We start from the raw sequence: 18,171 nt of genomic DNA, 5'->3' as shown, positions 1-18,171 counted from the left end.
ACTTGCTTCTTATACAGCTGCTTTCCAGATGATCTGTGTTTCGAACGTTTACTGGCATATAGGGCATTTAGGCTAAAAAATCCAATAGTCTTGTTTCTCAGGCACTGCCCGCATTATCATAAAGTCTGCTGCATGTTTCATTTTTATTTCCATTTTCAAAAGATATAAAAATCCTGATGATTAAAAACATTGCGATCCAATAACACACACAGTTACCTCTCTTTACATGCACACAGCTTTACTGCGCATCTCGTGTTATGGTCATGGCAGCAGTAGGAGTTTGTATGCTTGTTGATGGTACACAAGTGTTTATTTGGTTACATACTAGTTTGAACAAGCAAAAGAAAAACCACTGCCCACCCGCACTTAATTTTCAAAAGGCACTGCCTGAGAACCACTTCTTTTATTTTTTGAATTCTTAACAAGAAGCACAAACCATCCAATGTTTTTAAGTTTTTGTTATGACAGCGATAGCCCTTACTTGCTTCATATACAGCTGCTTGCCAGATGATCTGTATTTCGAACATTTACTGGCATATTTAGGGAATTAACTTGGCATGTCTCTAAGATACTGATACAGGTATTGATATATCGTGGGATTCATAGTATCAATCACTGGTTTGCCTGATTTATATTCAATTATTTACAGGCTGCCATCATCTGACTTGAATATTGCAGTGTTAAACAAAAAACAAACCAACAACATATTGTTATTTATTGTTTCAGAAAAGTTGAAGGACTTTAAGGAATTTCTAGTAGAGGATTCTGCCACAGTAGAGAAGATGAGAACCCTCAAGTCGGAGGTGAACGACTTTGCCAAGACATTTCCAATGCCCGGGTTTGATGACCGATAACTGGCGCGGGGATAGAATGCCATTTCCAGGAAGTCCATCAATGTCCATGCATCATTAAAACCTAGGTGTTGAGGACGTTTGTCTTGCGACACTCATCTTGCTGTGAATCTCTATTTTTGTACACTTACGACGGTGATAAGGCTTTAATATATTTCTTATTGTAGTTTTGGTTTCATGAAAACAACTGACAGAAACACACATTATATCAATCAAAACCTGGCACGAACTGATTACTTGTTAATTGCTCCTCGAAGCAAGAAAGGTGATTAGACGAGAGTAAGATAAATGACAGAACTTGTCACCAGTTGATCTGATAAAAGTCACAATTTTATCAGCTATTATTTTTCTTTGATAAACTTTATTGAGTGTATGCCTGTCAGCTTATGAGTGTATGTCTTGTGCCGATGGATGTCTCTCAGCACTATAACTGGTACAAACTACAGCGCTGTGGCTTGTTGCGATGCTAGTGGATAGTGTTGATGTATTGTAACTTCTCACTGCCGGACAGGAGACGGCACTTCACTGTGATCCTGTATAGACAGGATGCTGGTATTCAAAGGTAGAAGATTCGTAGAGTAAGTAAAATGAGGTGGTCGGAAGCCAGCTAAATGTAAGAAGGACTGGGATGGAAATTATTGCTTACATGTGGGCCTGTGGCTAGTAAAAATTACCTCTGGCTAATAACATTTATCTTCGGCTGATAAAGTTTGCCTCCAGCTAATAAATTTATGGTTGGACTAGCCTGCAGGGCCTGTAAGTCTTGCTCATGCTGAAAGTTATCAATCACCCTCCACATTTGGCACAACCTTTGAAATCTTTGAATATTGAAATTTGAAAGTCTTCTTATATTTTTAGCGCGAGCAGAAAACAAATACAACTGGCCTTGTGGTCTTGTTTGTTTTTTTAGTTAATTTCCATCCCTCAGGTCGCTATGTTGCTGAAAGAATGCTGATGCAACATTAAATCTAACTCACTCACTCCATCCCAGAGCGGACATTGTATGATCCTTTGTTTGCCATGACTCATCGATCTGTATGTTTTTCTTCAAGGCATTTCGACATTATTAGTATAGAATATTTAGAAGTATTCGTGACCCAGCGTTTTGATTTAGTTTTAACCTAATTAATTCCCATGAAAAGAACAGGGCATTAAAACTTAGTTTCCCCTCTCAGTGAGTTGGTAAGACAGCGTTCGTAGCTTCATCCATGCCTGTTTATGTCCCTTTACAAGAATGACCAGAAGGTTCCTAATGAAGGCTGACTTCAATAGGTCCCATCACCCGTGATTTTTATGTTCAGCTTTGACTGTGTTTTGGAGGTGAAGTCCCTTTAGGGATGTTGTAAAGAATTTAACTTGTAAGACAATTTACTGATTTTGAATTTTTTTCGTCGGGAGTTGGTGTCAAGAGTGAAAACTTCCTGCCGCATGATTGATCCCCTCATTATCATGGTTGATAAATCTTTGATCATGAAGGTGTGTGTATCTCAGACAGTCCTAAAACTCCATTGTTTCTCTTCTTAATTGTCACTGAGTCAAGCATATACATCATCATGCTCCCCATCTTGATCATCACTGGGCCAAACCATGTTCACGTTCTTGATCATCACTGGGCCAAACATGTTAACGTTCTTCATCATCACTAGGCCAAACAGGTTCCCCATTTTGATCATCACTGGGCCAAACATGTTCACGTTCTTGATCATCACTAGGCCAAACATGTTCCCCATCTTGATCATCACTGGGCCAAACATGTTCCCCATCTTGATCATCACTGGGCCAAACATGTTCACGTGCTTGATCATCACTGGGCCAAACATATTCACGTTCTTGATCATCACTGGGCCAAACAGGTTCACGTTCTTGATCATCACTGGGCCAAACATGTTAACGTTCTAGATCATCACTGGGCCATGTGGTGACAGCCTAACCCTCCCCCACATGTAAACTGCTACATTTTGTTTGTAGCCAATAACATCTTGCCTGTTGTGCTCCGGCAACAGTTGAAATGTATGTCTGTGATTCCCAAGTACCAGAATTACACTGAGCATTGTTCATATTGTCTTACATCAAATCCAACTTGCAGCACTGAAAGCTTAGTGCCAATGTTATATGCATCATTGTCCAGTGTTGTCTGATTCATACAAATACTAGGCAAGAAAGACGAGTTTGTCCGTTGTGACGTCTCTGGCTCATTCCCTGCCCTTGTATGACCTTCTAATACACTATTTCTGAAGCATTCAGGTGAGCTTCAGAACCTTGGGACTGTTGCACAGGTGACATTTCCTTCTTGGTGAAACAGTCCCAGCATTCCAATAACAACTGTAAGGAGGAAATCAGCACCTCATTCCATATCTTGTTCAGTCCCTGCTCTTAAATACAATTAAAGACCCGGTTGACTATCTAGTTGGGGAGCTTGTAGTGTAGTGTGCATTGCGTGTGGGAGCCCTGATTTCGAGAATTAACACTGCCCCTGGTGTTAAAATAATGCCCAAGCTCATTGCACTGTGTGTTATGTATAAATTAACACTGCCTGATGTACGAATGTTTTGCAGACTGATTGCACTTTGGTATGCCATATGATTTAACACTGCCTGATGTACGAATGTTTTGCAGACTGATTGCACTTTGGTATGCCATATGATTTAACACTGCCTGATGTACAAATGTTTCACGGACAGATTGCACTCTAGTATGCCATATGATTTAACACTGCCTGATGTACAAATGTTTCACAGACTGATTGCACTTTTGTACAACATATGAATTAACACATCTTCCCGAGGCAAGAGAGTTAACTGACTTTAAAAGTCCAGTTTCCACCCTTCCCGAACTGGGCTGGAATTCCTGGGCTCGATCGAAGTGCCGCTGGGGCTGTTACGACTTATGTCCCTTCTATGCATCTCCTATGGACCAATCAGATTCCACCTCTCGTATCACTTGCATTTGCTTTAAACAAAATGGCAGCACTCGGTCAAGACGATATGATCGATATCAAGATCTATAAAAACTACATCTTACATCGCGAAGTGCATCAAATTATGTGAGCACCTTGATTAAAAACATGAAATGATTTAGAAAATATCTGTTGACGAGTTGGCGGTGCACTTGCTTTGCAAATCCTGCAATCGACCGAAATCTGCATGACAGTTTACGAACCAGATTTCGACTTCAATGCGCAATTTTGATTGGACGATGCATAGACTCGTTAGGCCAGCCAAACTGTAACTCCATTATACCAGCCTAGTTTGGCAAGGGTGGAAACTGGACTTTTATAGTCAGTTAACTCCCTTTCCTCGGGAAGATGGAATTTACTCTACTTGATGCAAGTATGATACACAGACCAAATATAATCAGACATATTGTACTCTGCCTCAAGAATTTCTCCAGTTTAGTCTTCGTCACACTGTAGCTAGTCCCCACCTTTGTTACTTGTTCCTCGCTCCTGGAATCTCTAGTCTTCGACAGATGTTTATTGGCCGTGTGTTCCTGGGATGTTTCACTCAAATTAATGAAGCTTTTGTTAGATCTAAGCAAGTTGTTGCATCATCAAGTGCTAGGCCTTCCTTTGTTTTACTCGAGTGGTTATCTCTGAGAATGATGGAGGAATAGTCGCCATGTTGTCATGGCAACTACATATACTCCATGTTACAACCGACGATCTTTGTTCTGTTGGAGTCAGTATCTTCTCCCCAACCTGTGAACAATTGACACTTAACAATCCAAGATACTGTTTCTATGCACATTCACCATTATGACCGTATTCTACAGCAGGACAAGAGTAGGAAAAAGACACATAAGACGATTTACTGATTTTGAAATTTCTTTGTTGAGAGCCCTAAAATTGTAACTATTTCATCAACTGCGCAGGTCTTGTAAAGCATCTATGGTTTCGATACTGTCACATCTGGGCTGGAAAGGTTTAAGTATGTCTGCTCTTTCTACTGTCTGTCTACTGCAATCCAGTTTTCACTGCACAATAAACATGATAACGACAAGATTATCTTGCAGATTTCTTCACAAGATCACACCCATCTGCATTTTGTTGAATTTGCAAGTTATTTGTTTTTGATGTTACACATTTTCCACATGTTCTGGGTGAAACGTTGTAATTCTTGTCTGGTGTTGAATTATTTGCCAACACCCTTGTCCTCTGCAAAGCTTTGGGAAGTATTTGGGGGCATCTTTCTTAAGAAATCAAAATGAGATGCTACAATAAGATAACCACTTTCGTTCTGTACTGAACTGATTTAAGAATTAGTCACTGCTTTTTTTTTTAGACCCGACTGTCTCAACGTAGGTTCTGTCTTGTCCCGGTGTTAGATCTGATGGCGGAGGAGGCTTTTCGCATACATTATTTTATACAGAAATATTTTGTCTGCACACACGATGACCAGGATGTGAATGCACTGACCAGCCAGGATCACTGATGGTATAAGATTGTTTTTACGAGATTGTGATAAATGTCTTTATTTATATTGTAAAAACACAGCTACGTATGATTATTGTTCAATTGTAATCTAGATTTTGAGGTTATTTTCTGTTTGACCTGTTCTGTTAGTCTTTGATGGAGGCTATTCATGTTGCAGGAGTGTATCCTTTGTTCCAAATTTATCATAATTGTTTTACATTTAAGCCCAACATGGTAATTACTTGATCTTAGAAAAGACTCCTAAAATTCATCATGGTGATGGTGTTAAGTGTAGGGGCAGGTAACTCTAGTTTCTACAGCACCACCATATCCAAACTGCTGAGTCAGCTAAACCCGCCCCGGAAGAAAAGCTTCTCTCCTGGATATGTATTCTTGAAAATACTACACTATCACATCATGTATGCTACTGCTTGAAAAAGCTTATGACTCGGGGAAGAAAATGTATTTTAATGTTTTCAAAAGAATTCATGTTGTCATTTCCAAAGCAAATTTCCCAACTCTTGGCAGTAGAAATATGACGAACATGAGTTTATGTGTTGTGGCCTTACTTTCTCCTTATTTTGTTTTCAAAGATTTTTAGTTGACACTTCGTAGTGTTTGCTGTATGTGTATCAGTTCTTGCTGTTATGTTATACCCTGCTGTCGTGTGTATCAGTTAATTGCTGTTATGTTATACCCTGCTGTTGTGTGTATCAGTTCTTGCTGTTATGTTATACCCTGCTGTCGTGTGTATCAGTTCTTGCTGTTATGTTATACCCTACTGTCGTGTGTATCAGTTCTTGCTGTTATGTAATAATCTGCTGTTGTGTGTATCAGTTAATTGCTGTTATTTTATTATCTGCTGTTGTTTATCAGTTAATCGCTGTTGTTTGTTGCTGTGCTGTCCCATCTTGACCAAACTATATGTTTTGTTTAAGCATATCAAATGTCATAATTAATATGTAATGCCAGGCGTCAAATGGTCTCTAGAGAATAATTGTTTTCATTGAAGTTGAAGCGACAAAACAGTATTTTAGAGCAACATTGTATTCTTTGCATGTATTATATTGTTATTGTTAAGCAGCATTAATTCATTCAGCTAGGATAGACTTCATATGATGAAGATGGAAGTAACATCAGTATACCGACTGACTGATGTGCAATCATTTCAACAGTTTGGGGAACAATACATATTGATATATTCTCACCGCCAAAAGAAACTTGAATACCTTACATGCTGGTTAATATATGAAGATTTACTCATATTCAACAGATATCAGATTTGGTTAGATGCACAAGCGAACATACTGGTATGTTGTGTGAACCGATTCCCATGAACAGATCACATGTAACATCATAGATAGGGCACATACTTCTCTATATGTTTCTGTGGTTAGCGTTTCTTTGGGACGTGAGTTTAGAATAAGGCATATCATGAGCCGTGTTGTTTAGTCTTTGATCACAGTCCACCGATCCATTGTAGGTAGTGTAGTTGGATCTCCATGTGGACCTCCTCAGTAGGATCCACACACCAGCATAAGTCAATGTAGTACCAGGTCCCTGATGTAAAGACTCCTTGACATGTTTTTGGGGAAAGAATTTGTTCCAGAAAATACTGGACAGAGCTTATTTGTCTTTGAGTTTTACAAGTTTGATGTATTAAAAGTTATCGTTTTGTAGGTAATTTTGGGGGTTATGGGTTGGGGTGGGGGGGGGAATTATTGTCTTGCAGCATTACCCCATAACAAATTTGGTCTCAAAGAATAATCCCCGGTCAGCCCCTTTTGACTTAACCCTTACCTACACTGTCGTCAGTGCATGTATGTGTATGAACACACTCACAGGAAGACCCCAACACTCACCACGGCATGGTCACAGGGGAGCCATCCAAGGTGCAGGAGACTTGTTTCATGTCTTTCTGTGAGCTTCAAATACTTAACGAGCTACCATTGTTTGATATAGCATGGGTGGAGATATTATGACACACTGAAAAGAACAATTTTTAGGTTCCTTTACATGTAGATCTCATAGTTATTAATTGTTTCAGATAAATCAAAAAGTAAATGAAAAGTGTTTGAAATGTTTTCAATTTTTGTAGGCTGTTCACACCTCCATGCAAACTAGGTTATAAGTATCCTGTCAGTAACCAGCCTCTTACCACAGAGCCTAGATACATGACTATATTGCAAGCAAGCACCTGCTGGTTCACTGTCTGTGATTCTGTGGTTGGGGTAACATCAAGATGTTTTTTATTCAGGTGATGGAAGAATAAGGATTTTTGGGGAAAAGGTTTGTTATCTCCAGACTGCTCGCTTAGCCATATTTGATGACCTGTGGCCTGCTTGTCTCACAGTGTAACAGTGATGGCAGAATGGCAGCTGCAAATAAATATATTTCATATCACACTTGTGGTTTTGTTATTTTCTGTTGCAACTTGGACTGATGGCAACCATTCTGTTCATTGGTGGATACTAGCACTAGTTAATGTGTACCAGCCATGATCTTTAAAGACTACTCTTGCTTACCTGTTACTGTTCATCATGTGCCATACAAAGAAGATGTGATTATTCATATGTCATTTTGATAAGACCTTGATTGTGTATTGTTTTGAAGACTACAGCATTTCACGCCAAATATTGACTTAGGTTCATCCAAAGGTGGTGTCACATGATGCATGTCTACAGAAAGGACACATTGGCGAGTCCACATACCCCATTTTATACAGGAAATAAGTGAGTGTGTTAGTGAGTATGGTTTTACACCGCTTTTAGCTATATTCCAGAAATATCATGGTGGGGGACACCAGAAATGGGCTTCACACATTGTACCCTTGTCGGGATTCAAACCCGGGACTTTGGCTTGACAAGCAAAGGCTTTAACCACTAGGCTACCCAACTGTCTCTACAGGAAATAAAAAATACTAAGAAATAAACTGTTATGAAACATACATATGATTGTCGGTATTTGCAAGATCATAATATAGATATATGATGAATGGTGATGTATGTTAGATGTGTTTTTCCAAAGACTGTATTGATGAAAATAAAACAATTTGAAATTTACATCAAATATATTTAAGAATTAACTTTCAGGTTGTGTGAGTTTGCTGGAGTGTGAACCTTCGTAGTGTGAGGGCCAAACTGTATGAATGTTTGTATGCTGAAATTGTATTTCAGTAAACACTGTTCCATGGGAATAAATCCCTTTGAAAAAGACAGTACAAAGGAACAACTTCACTACAGGAACAGGGGGCACAGGGGGCACAGGTGCCCCAGTCGTCTGGCGTGATTCGCTGTGAAGTGTTGCGTCCTGTGGACACGCCAGAAACCTATGATTGTGGGTTCGAATCCCGGTTCGCCCTGATTATGTTTCTAGGTTTGTCAGCACCATACCGTGCTCGTGGGTTTCACCGAAGTGATAAACGTCTGAGACCTGCATCACTTTGGGCTTTCCTCCCACATTAAGCTGACAGGACAGATATTCTTTAACAATTATGCTATCACGTGTATACGCTTTGTATGACAACGCTTATGTCCATTATATTAAACACTAAACCAAATTATGACACATATCCCCAATGATAAATACACTGACGGCCAAAAGAAACTCTACTATAATTTTAAATCACTTTGATTTAAAACCTACAAATCACCACAGAAATACAACGACTGACAGACGAAAAAGTGATGGGGCCCCGCATCCGTATGATACAGATATATTAGCCATCCATGCCCACATTGCTAGAACTTTTGGTTGCTCCCGTGTTTGAATCAGGTTTCACCCTGATTATGTTTCTGCCTTTGCCAGCGCCATACCCGAACTAGTGGGTTTCACCAAAGCGGAAACGTCTGAGAACTGCGTCACTTTGGGCTTCCCTCCCACATTAAGCTGACACGCCATGAAAAAACTGGAATAATGTTCAAAGCGGCATTAAACTCGACTCACTCTCTCATCGTAACCAAATTGCACGGATCGATGCTCATGATGTCAATCACTGGATTGACTCGATTGTTATACAGACCGCCGTCATATAGCTGGAATATTGTCAAGTGCGGCGTTAAACAACAAACAAACAAACAATATCATCAAATTGTTAATATGGAGCTGACATCTTGGAGTCTTAGCATCCTAGTGCTAGATTGTCAAATGGTTTGGGAAGAGTTGTCTGCAGGAAACAGAACGGTAGGGTACCCACTATCTGGTCATAATTAGTGCAGTAAAATGCTCTGACCTTAGCGAGGGCCACCGTTCGGTGTGTACCGTGTGATCTGTGGTGTGATAATCGCAGTTACGTCCCTTGGATTGCGTTTCCCGCCGAGGGATTGGCGCTACCGTGCTTGTTTATGAAGCGTCCATATAAACATGAAACGTTCAGAAATAAACATCCCGCAGATGTGACCTTAGTCGTGCGATTAACATAAATTTCTAGTTTCATTTAGTTAAATTAGTGTAGAGAAGGTGATTTTAGATAAGTTTGTACCAGGCGAATTTATAACGAAGCCGACTTTCAACGAATTATAAAGTTAGAAAGTTGACCTTTATATATGTTCTCAAAGTTTAAGTAGCGTTTCAAAGAATGAGTATAATGATGAACAACTGCTGTAGAATCAGGTACGGAAATATGTTTATTATTTAAGGACACGAACTACGCGCGGCAGGAACAAAAATGCACAATGTCAGATATCGTAGAAAAAAGAAAGTAGTGTTGTCAATATTCAAGATAATGTCTTTAGAATTACTACATATAACCTGCCGGAGAAAAGGAAGCATACACTTGAAAATTGGATTTGGCACAAATACAACAAACGTCATCAAAAGATAATATGCTGGATACTGTCGCCGAAACACTGCAAACTTAAGGTCCAAAACACAACTATGATTCCCGTATCAAATACATCACCATCAAATATCAGATTTCTTGTTTGCTTAATTGTTAGCCACCATCCAACATGGGCGTATACTCCCCCATCCCCGGCTGTTTATTAGTGATGCATTGGGCAGTTAATACTCCCTTGGTTCCAGAAACAAGAAAGGTATTCTTTAACCAAAAATGGTTGTAAAAGATATTCTTTTGAATTATGTCACCCCGTTTTTTATGCACACTAAACACCTTATGCTTCTGTTTTTTGATGTTTAGTGTCCGTTTTCACCATTTTCTTGTAGAAGCGGTTTCTCAGGACGTGTATCGGTGCACGGGCTCAGTGTAGTCATTGGAATGCCCTCAGAGTATACGATGGTACTAGATGCCGGGACTGAACTGGTTGCCCCGGGAGATGCCGTGAGTGAGACCCCACCTGGGTGGTTGGGACTTGGTCCAGACAGACCACCTTGGACACAGAACCCCTGGTCCTGCTCCCGAAATACCCGGAAGAGACTGTGAGCAAGTCCAGCCGCTACCACCTCGCTGGAGTTCCGGGAGATCAACGTTAGCATCAGAACACCGTCAAGTCCAAGGAAGCTGCTGATGAAGCGCGATATAGCGGGGTCTTTTGGGTGACATCCGGTGAAGGCAGCGACGTGGACAGAGATCCTGCTGTTTCTGAAGAACGGCAGGAAGAGATAGGCGAGCCACACAAGGAGATTGATGGACGTGAGAACCGCGAGGAATAAGACCCAGAACCACAGGAAGACAAACATCTTTTCATAGATTTCGTTGATTTGTAGCCTGCATTCTGTTTCCAGTATGATGGTGTTCTGTAGTCTAGGGACCGTGTATCTACAGCGAACGCTTCTTGAAAGAAAGGGATTTACCGAAGTGAATATGTCAGGAGGTCTCGGCTTAAACGATAACACGGGACTAAAATATACAGTGAGAAATACGAATTGTCCGACAAGGTTGACTAGGGATAGTCCCTTGACAAAGATGTAGAACACGCCTTGGATGAACCTGTTGCTTCTGAGGATGCTGCTGTAGACTACTGCAGTGTCTCTGAGTGTTGATTGGCGAACCTCTTCCTTGGCTAGTTGAACCTTCTCCAGACAGGCCACCGTCTCGTTAATGTTGATTGAAAACACTCCCCTGGAAGCACTCCATATGGCGCCAGGAATCTTGAAACAAAGGGCCTGGCCTAGCAGGATCAGGGGTACCCAGAGGTGATACGACACCAGCTTGTGCCAGTCGGGATTCATCCCCTCGACGAACAATTTGTCCTCCGAGGTGAAGCAAACACCCTCGCCATACTCCTTGTTTTGATTAGACAAGCAGTTGATGGGGTTGATGAACCTGACGACGAATGCACCGAGTGCGCAGCTGGCTAACAACAGCACTGACCAGAAGCCATTGACAGAGTCCACCCAGTCCCAGTCAACACCGCGGCCCAACCATGATCCACCCATCTCCCTGGAACAGAGACACATAATTTTAATAGCTTGTATACTACTCAAAACAAGTTAAAGAACACCCACAATTGGAAGTCCCTGTGTTGCCATGACAGAGTAACTAGTCATATGAAAAGATCGTGTGTTCCTTAACTTCTTTTGAGTAGTATATATAGATGAAACCTTCAGAGCCTTCCTTGCTGAGGTTGCGGTATAATCGTGGCCCAGTCGTCTAAAGCCCCGGAGAGCAGTAGAGCAGTTTACTACACCCCAATGCGGACAGATTTAAGTGGGGTTTAGTACACCACAATGAGGACAGATTTAAGCGGGGTTTAGTACACCACAATGTAGACAGCTTTAAGCGGGGTTTAGTACACCCCAATGCGGACAGATTTAAGTGGGGTTAAGTACACCCCAATGCGGACAGATTTAAGCGGGGTTTAGTACACCACAATGTAGACAGCTTTAAGCGGGGTTTAGTACACCACAATGTAGACAGCTTTAAGCGGGGTTTAGTACACCACAATACGGACAGCTTTAAGTGGGGTTTAGTACACCACAATACGGACAGATTTAAGCGGGGTTTAGTACACCACAATACGGACAGCTTTAAGCGGGGTTTAGTACACCACAATACGGACAGCTTTAAGCGGGGTTTAGTACACCACAATGTAGACAGCTTTAAGCGGGGTTTAGTACACCACAATGTAGACAGCTTTAAGTGGGGTTTAGTACACCACAATGTAGACAGCTTTAAGTGGGGTTTAGTACACCCCAATATGGACAGATTTAAGTGGGGTTTAGTACACCACAATGTAGACAGCTTTAAGCGGGGTTTAGTACACCACAATACGGACAGATTTAAGCGGGGTTTAGTACACCACAATGTAGACAGCTTTAAGCGGGGTTTAGTACACCACAATGTAGACAGCTTTAAGCGGGGTTTAGTACACCATATTGCGGACAGATTTAAGTGGGGTTTAGTACACCACAATACGGACAGATTTAAGCGGGGTTTAGTACACCACAATACGGACAGCTTTAAGTGGGGTTTAGTACACCACAATGTAGACAGCTTTAAGCGGGGTTTAGTACACCACAATACGGACAGCTTTAAGTGGGGTTTAGTACACCAAAATACGGACAGATTTAAGCGGGGTTTAGTACACCACAATACGGACAGCTTTAAGCGGGGTTTAGTACACCACAATACGGACAGCTTTAAGCGGGGTTTAGTACACCACAATGTAGACAGCTTTAAGCGGGGTTTAGTACACCACAATGTAAACAGCTTTAAGTGGGGTTTAGTACACCACAATGTAGACAGCTTTAAGTGGGGTTTAGTACACCCCAATATGGACAGATTTAAGTGGGGTTTAGTACACCACAATGTAGACAGCTTTAAGCGGGGTTTAGTACACCACAATACGGACAGATTTAAGCGGGGTTTAGTACACCACAATGTAGACAGCTTTAAGCGGGGTTTAGTACACCACAATGTAGACAGCTTTAAGCGGGGTTTAGTACACCATAATGCGGACAGATTTAAGTGGGGTTTAGTACACCACAATACGGACAGATTTAAGCGGGGTTTAGTACACCACAATACGGACAGCTTTAAGTGGGGTTTAGTACACCACAATGTAGACAGCTTTAAGTGGGGTTTAGTACACCCCAATATGGACAGATTTAAGTGGGGTTTAGTACACCACAATACGGACAGATTTAAGCGGGGTTTAGTACACCACAATACGGACAGATTTAAGTGGGGTTTAGTACACCACAATACGGACAGATTTAAGTGGGGTTTAGTACACCCCAATATGGACAGCTTTAAGTGGGGTTTAGTACACCACAATGTAGGCAGCTTTAAGCGGGGTTTAGTACACCCCAATGCGGACAGATTTAAGTGGAGTTTAGTACACCACAATGAGGACAGATTTAAGTGGGGTTTAGTACACCACAATGAGGACAGATTTAAGTGGGGTTTAGTACACCACAATGTAGACAGCTTTAAGCGGGGTTTAGTACACCCCAATGCGGACAGATTTAAGCGGGGTTAAGTACACCCCAATGCGGACAGATTTAAGCGGGGTTTAGTACACCACAATGTAGACAGCTTTAAGCGGGGTTTAGTACACCACAATGTAGACAGCTTTAAGCGGGGTTTAGTACACCACAATACGGACAGCTTTAAGTGGGGTTTAGTACACCACAATACGGACAGATTTAAGCGGGGTTTAGTACACCACAATACGGACAGCTTTAAGTGGGGTTTAGTACACCACAATGTAGACAGCTTTAAGTGGGGTTTAGTACACCCCAATATGGACAGATTTAAGCGGGGTTTAGTACACCACAATACGGACAGCTTTAAGTGGGGTTTAGTACACCACAATGTAGACAGCTTTAAGTGGGGTTTAGTACACCCCAATATGGACAGATTTAAGTGGGGTTTAGTACGCCACAATGTAGACAGCTTTAAGTGGGGTTTAGTACACCACAATGTAGACAGCTTTAAGTGGGGTTTAGTACACCCCAATATGGACAGATTTAAGTGGGGTTTAGTACACCACAATGTAGACAGCTTTAAGTGGGGTTTAGTACACCACAATACGGACAGATTTAAGCGGGGTTTAGTACACCACAATGTAGACAGCTTTAAGTGGGGTTTAGTACACCACAATGTAGACAGCTTTAAGCGGGGTTTAGTACACCATAATGCGGACATATTTAAGTGGGGTTTAGTACACCACAATACGGACAGATTTAAGCGGGGTTTAGTACACCACAATACGGACAGCTTTAAGTGGGGTTTAGTACACCACAATGTAGACAGCTTTAAGTGGGGTTTAGTACACCCCAATATGGACAGATTTAAGTGGGGTTTAGTACACCACAATACGGACAGATTTAAGCGGGGTTTAGTACACCACAATACGGACAGCTTTAAGTGGGGTTTAGTACACCACAATACGGACAGATTTAAGTGGGGTTTAGTACACCCCAATATGGACAGCTTTAAGTGGGGTTTAGTACACCACAATAGGGACAGATTTAAGCGGGGTTTAGTACACCATAATACGGACAGCTTTAAGCGGGGTTTAGTACAACCCAATATAGACAGATTTAAGCGGGGTTTAGTACACCATATTGCGGACAGATTTAAGCGGGGTTTAGTACACCCCAATACGGACAGCTTTAAGTGGGGTTTAGTACACAATGCGGACAGCTTAAAGTCGGGCTTAATTACAGGACAAAAGCGGATTGCTCCAAGTCGTGTTTACGTATGGGATAGGATGGGCAGTTTGAGGTCAGGATTGTAGTTCACGCTGATAGCGGACAACTACAACGTAGGGTTTAGAACACAATATGACGGACAGGTTTATGAACAATTTAATCGTCGAAAAACAAATGAGAAAAAAATTGCTCGTAGTTTATTATAATCTATTGAAGTTTTGTATCTCTTTTGCATTCTAAACATATAAAGCTGCCGCACTAGGTCTCATGGAACCATAATCACCTATTGCAGTATTTAATATTCAAATGCATAATTATTCACCTGATGATATGGACAAACATCTTCAAACGACCGCACCATGAACTGACACAGGAAACTGTATTTGTGACATGCGCATACGTTGGGAAAGACGGCCACGATACGTAGTTTTATGACGTGTTATGATTAAAGATGACATTTTGGTAAGTAAGGATAAGTTTATGGATGAACAACTTCTTTATTACAATTAAGAGCGACGTTTCGTTGTATGTTCTAACACCGTTACCATAGTCCAACATTCGATCAACCGTGACCAAGGCTATTGCATACCTCCAGCGTACCACCAACTCATCAAAGACCCCAATCAGTCATAATCCTGTTGTTTATGATACTGGCTTCACCCTTTTGTTTATGTTACTGACTTCGCCGATACTTGTCTTTACTACTCTTGTGTGTACATAACAGGCTTCTTCACTCCAGTGTAACTACATCTGATATCTACTCTACTGTATAAACATTACCTCCTACCTGTATTTATACTTGTCAACCATACTCTGTACATCACTTGCTTGATAACGGTGATAGAACCTACACCGAAACGTCGCTCCTAATTGTAATAAAGAAGTTGTTCATCCATAAATCCTATCCTTACTTGGTATTCCAACTTCCAAATGCCTATCAAAAAAGTTTAAAAAAAACATTTTGGTAGTTGCATTTTGAATTCACCATTTATATATATATACATTAGTTTTAATACTCATTCTTACTTCCAAATGCCTATCAAAAAAGTTAAAAATATTTTGGTAGTTGCATTTTGAATTCACCATTTATATATATAAACATTTGTTTTAATACTTATTCTTTCTATTTGAAGAAGTTCGATAATAGCGTGCAGACCACTGTAGGCGAGGTAACTAGCCAACGAAACATGTTCGTTAAAGAGAAAGGTATTTCTATCTCACTGTCACATATCAAAGGTGTATTTTGTTCAGTTAAAAGAAGCATGTACATGCATATAAGTATAACATGTTTATAGTTACACCATACATAATAACCATGTCCATCCGTCTCCGTGGTCAAGTGGTAGAGCCTCCGCCTGCGTCATACCAAAAGTCATTAAAAGATAGTACTTGTTGCTACCCTGCCAGGCGCTCTGCATTAAGGGGCTAAAACAAGGACTGTTCGGCTTGGAGACAGTATACTGTGTCTGAGTGGGGTATTCATGTAAAACTGCGACATGGTATCTCAGTGTGCTAGCACTATAAATCGGCATTATACCGGACTAGTACAAGCAGCCACACAGACACGTGCATGCACGTCGCTATATAAACGCAATGATCTCGGACGCGACGTCAAACCCCATTTCACCTCACTTCACTAGTTGTCTGTATGTGGAAAGCGGCAGTGACGGCCGGATACGTCGACACTCACAGGTCAGATGGCGGCCCACCGAGTTGAGTGTCGACATATCCTTCATAAACATCCGGACAATGACGGAATGGAGGTATTTGAACATCTTGAGATACACAATTATATTTGTTTCGAAATACAAGTATGTATTTGGACAGTGAGTAAGTTAAAATTTAACGTCACATCGGCAATGTTTCCGCCATGTCGTGACGAGACGAAATTATACATTGATAAGACATATATTTAGATTGAATAAAAACCTGTCATCGATGGACAGTACAATTACTAGATTATCACAGTTTCGATTGTAAAACTAGTTATAGAGAAGAAATGACCATTCAACAATACAATATCAAAATGGGCGATAGATCACCAGCAACCAATGTCAGGCCACCATACTAGGGACCATGGGGACTTCCGATACTTCCGCTACCTGCACGGTTCCCCAGCAAGATTTACACCATCCCTTCAACTGCTGGGGGTTCTGTGCAATGAATGGCACAATACACTCTTTAAAATATTAAAGGGTTGGAAACAAACAATGTCCTATTTCAAACCAAAATGGTTTCAACACACACTCAGACTCAAACATAGCATGTATCAACAGCGAGCTATGAATCAAATGCTGAGAATAAAGGTGACCATTTTTTGTTAAAGTTATTTTAAATTATTTGCATTAGTTCTTTATGCACTTTAAGCACTGTTTGGGATAAAAAGTCGTGACACAAATTTGTTGAGTGCTGTTTTGTAGCAGCATCAGCCATTGTGGTACCAACGATTCCAACATAGGTGGGTCACCAACAAAATTGGATGCTGACAGGAAACGTCTTTTATTGCCAGAAGACGGGAGTCTGATAAAATAATGAGACGCTTATGGTTCGACGTTTATATATTCCGGTCCAGATAAACTGGCATTTGATTCGGCTGTAAATATGGAAGAGCTATCTGGTAATCGAGTTGATAAAGTTCAACATCCAATGATGGTGGCACTAGTATACTAATCATAAATCCAAATAATTATTGAAGTATCCCCCCCCCCCCCCCCCCCGAATATCAAATGGTCGGTCGATAAACACATGTGATTATTTCATATGACGATAATTAATCTGTCTTGGTCACGATCAACTCTTATCACATAAAAAATCGAGTGTTCTTTAACTTCTTTTGTGTAGTATATTTGCAGATTGAAGTTACACGTAGCCTTTTGTCCAAAAGATCGAGATTAACTAAACAGAAACAAATACAAAATTTGGTTCCTTAGCACAATCTTATAAGCAACCTATATCAAGTTCCGACACTTCAAACTTACTGTAACTTTCTCTTCGTTTCAAGATGTATAATGTTACTTACACGTTTCAAGGTTGTTGACGTACGACGTTGTGCTGGGTCAAGGGGAAGGGTGAAGTTTACCGACTGCAGATTTCCAGCGTTCCTCTTATACTCCTCCCTGCTCCATTTCCTCTTACTTCCGGTCCAGGCGGGACATATGACGCAGATGAACCAGCACGGATATCTGCACATAGTAAACAAATGTAACTTACATGTAAACACGATTTGGTTCCATGTAAACACATTAACAATGTACATGAACATCGTCCTTTTCAGGGTTCACTACATTTTTAATTTCATCCTGATATTTTTCCCGGTTCAGTCGGAATGAAACATGCTTACTATACCACCAG

General features: G+C 40.9%; 2 protein-coding genes across 2 annotated transcripts in view; one reads left to right on the top strand and one right to left on the bottom strand.

Annotated features, from left to right (window-relative positions):
- LOC139465928 (serine hydroxymethyltransferase, mitochondrial-like) overlaps nt 1-6,944 on the top strand; it is a 35,738-nt gene extending 28,794 nt beyond the window's left edge. Inside the window, exon 12 of the mRNA XM_071247931.1 lies at nt 727-6,944. Coding sequence (XP_071104032.1) covers nt 727-854 — 128 coding nt within the window. The 3' untranslated portion in view covers nt 855-6,944. The remainder of the gene's footprint in view (nt 1-726) is intronic.
- A 2,925-nt stretch (nt 6,945-9,869) lies between these two features.
- LOC139465436 (innexin-11-like) lies at nt 9,870-17,947 on the bottom strand. The gene is made up of 2 exons (XM_071247148.1): nt 17,840-17,947; nt 9,870-11,602 (listed from the first exon to the last, which is right to left on the bottom strand). The coding sequence occupies exon 2, from the start codon at nt 11,596-11,598 to the stop codon at nt 10,396-10,398; it is 1,203 nt and encodes a 400-aa protein (XP_071103249.1). The 5' UTR covers nt 11,599-11,602; nt 17,840-17,947; the 3' UTR covers nt 9,870-10,395.
- Nucleotides 17,948-18,171: the final 224 nt, after the last annotated feature.

The sequence above is a fragment of the Haliotis cracherodii genome, unplaced genomic scaffold (genome assembly GCF_022045235.1).
Source record: "Haliotis cracherodii isolate W230 unplaced genomic scaffold, xgHalCrac1.p SCAF_18, whole genome shotgun sequence".
Classification (NCBI taxonomy): domain Eukaryota; kingdom Metazoa; phylum Mollusca; class Gastropoda; order Lepetellida; family Haliotidae; genus Haliotis; species Haliotis cracherodii.
The sequence above is the reverse complement of the archived record's forward strand: the minus strand, read 5'-3'. Positions and strand labels throughout refer to the sequence as shown.

Coding starts and splice junctions, on each gene's coding strand:
- LOC139465436 (XM_071247148.1), bottom strand. CDS start 11,598: ATGGGTGGATCATGGTTGGGCCGCGGTGTTGACTGGGACTGGGTGGAC.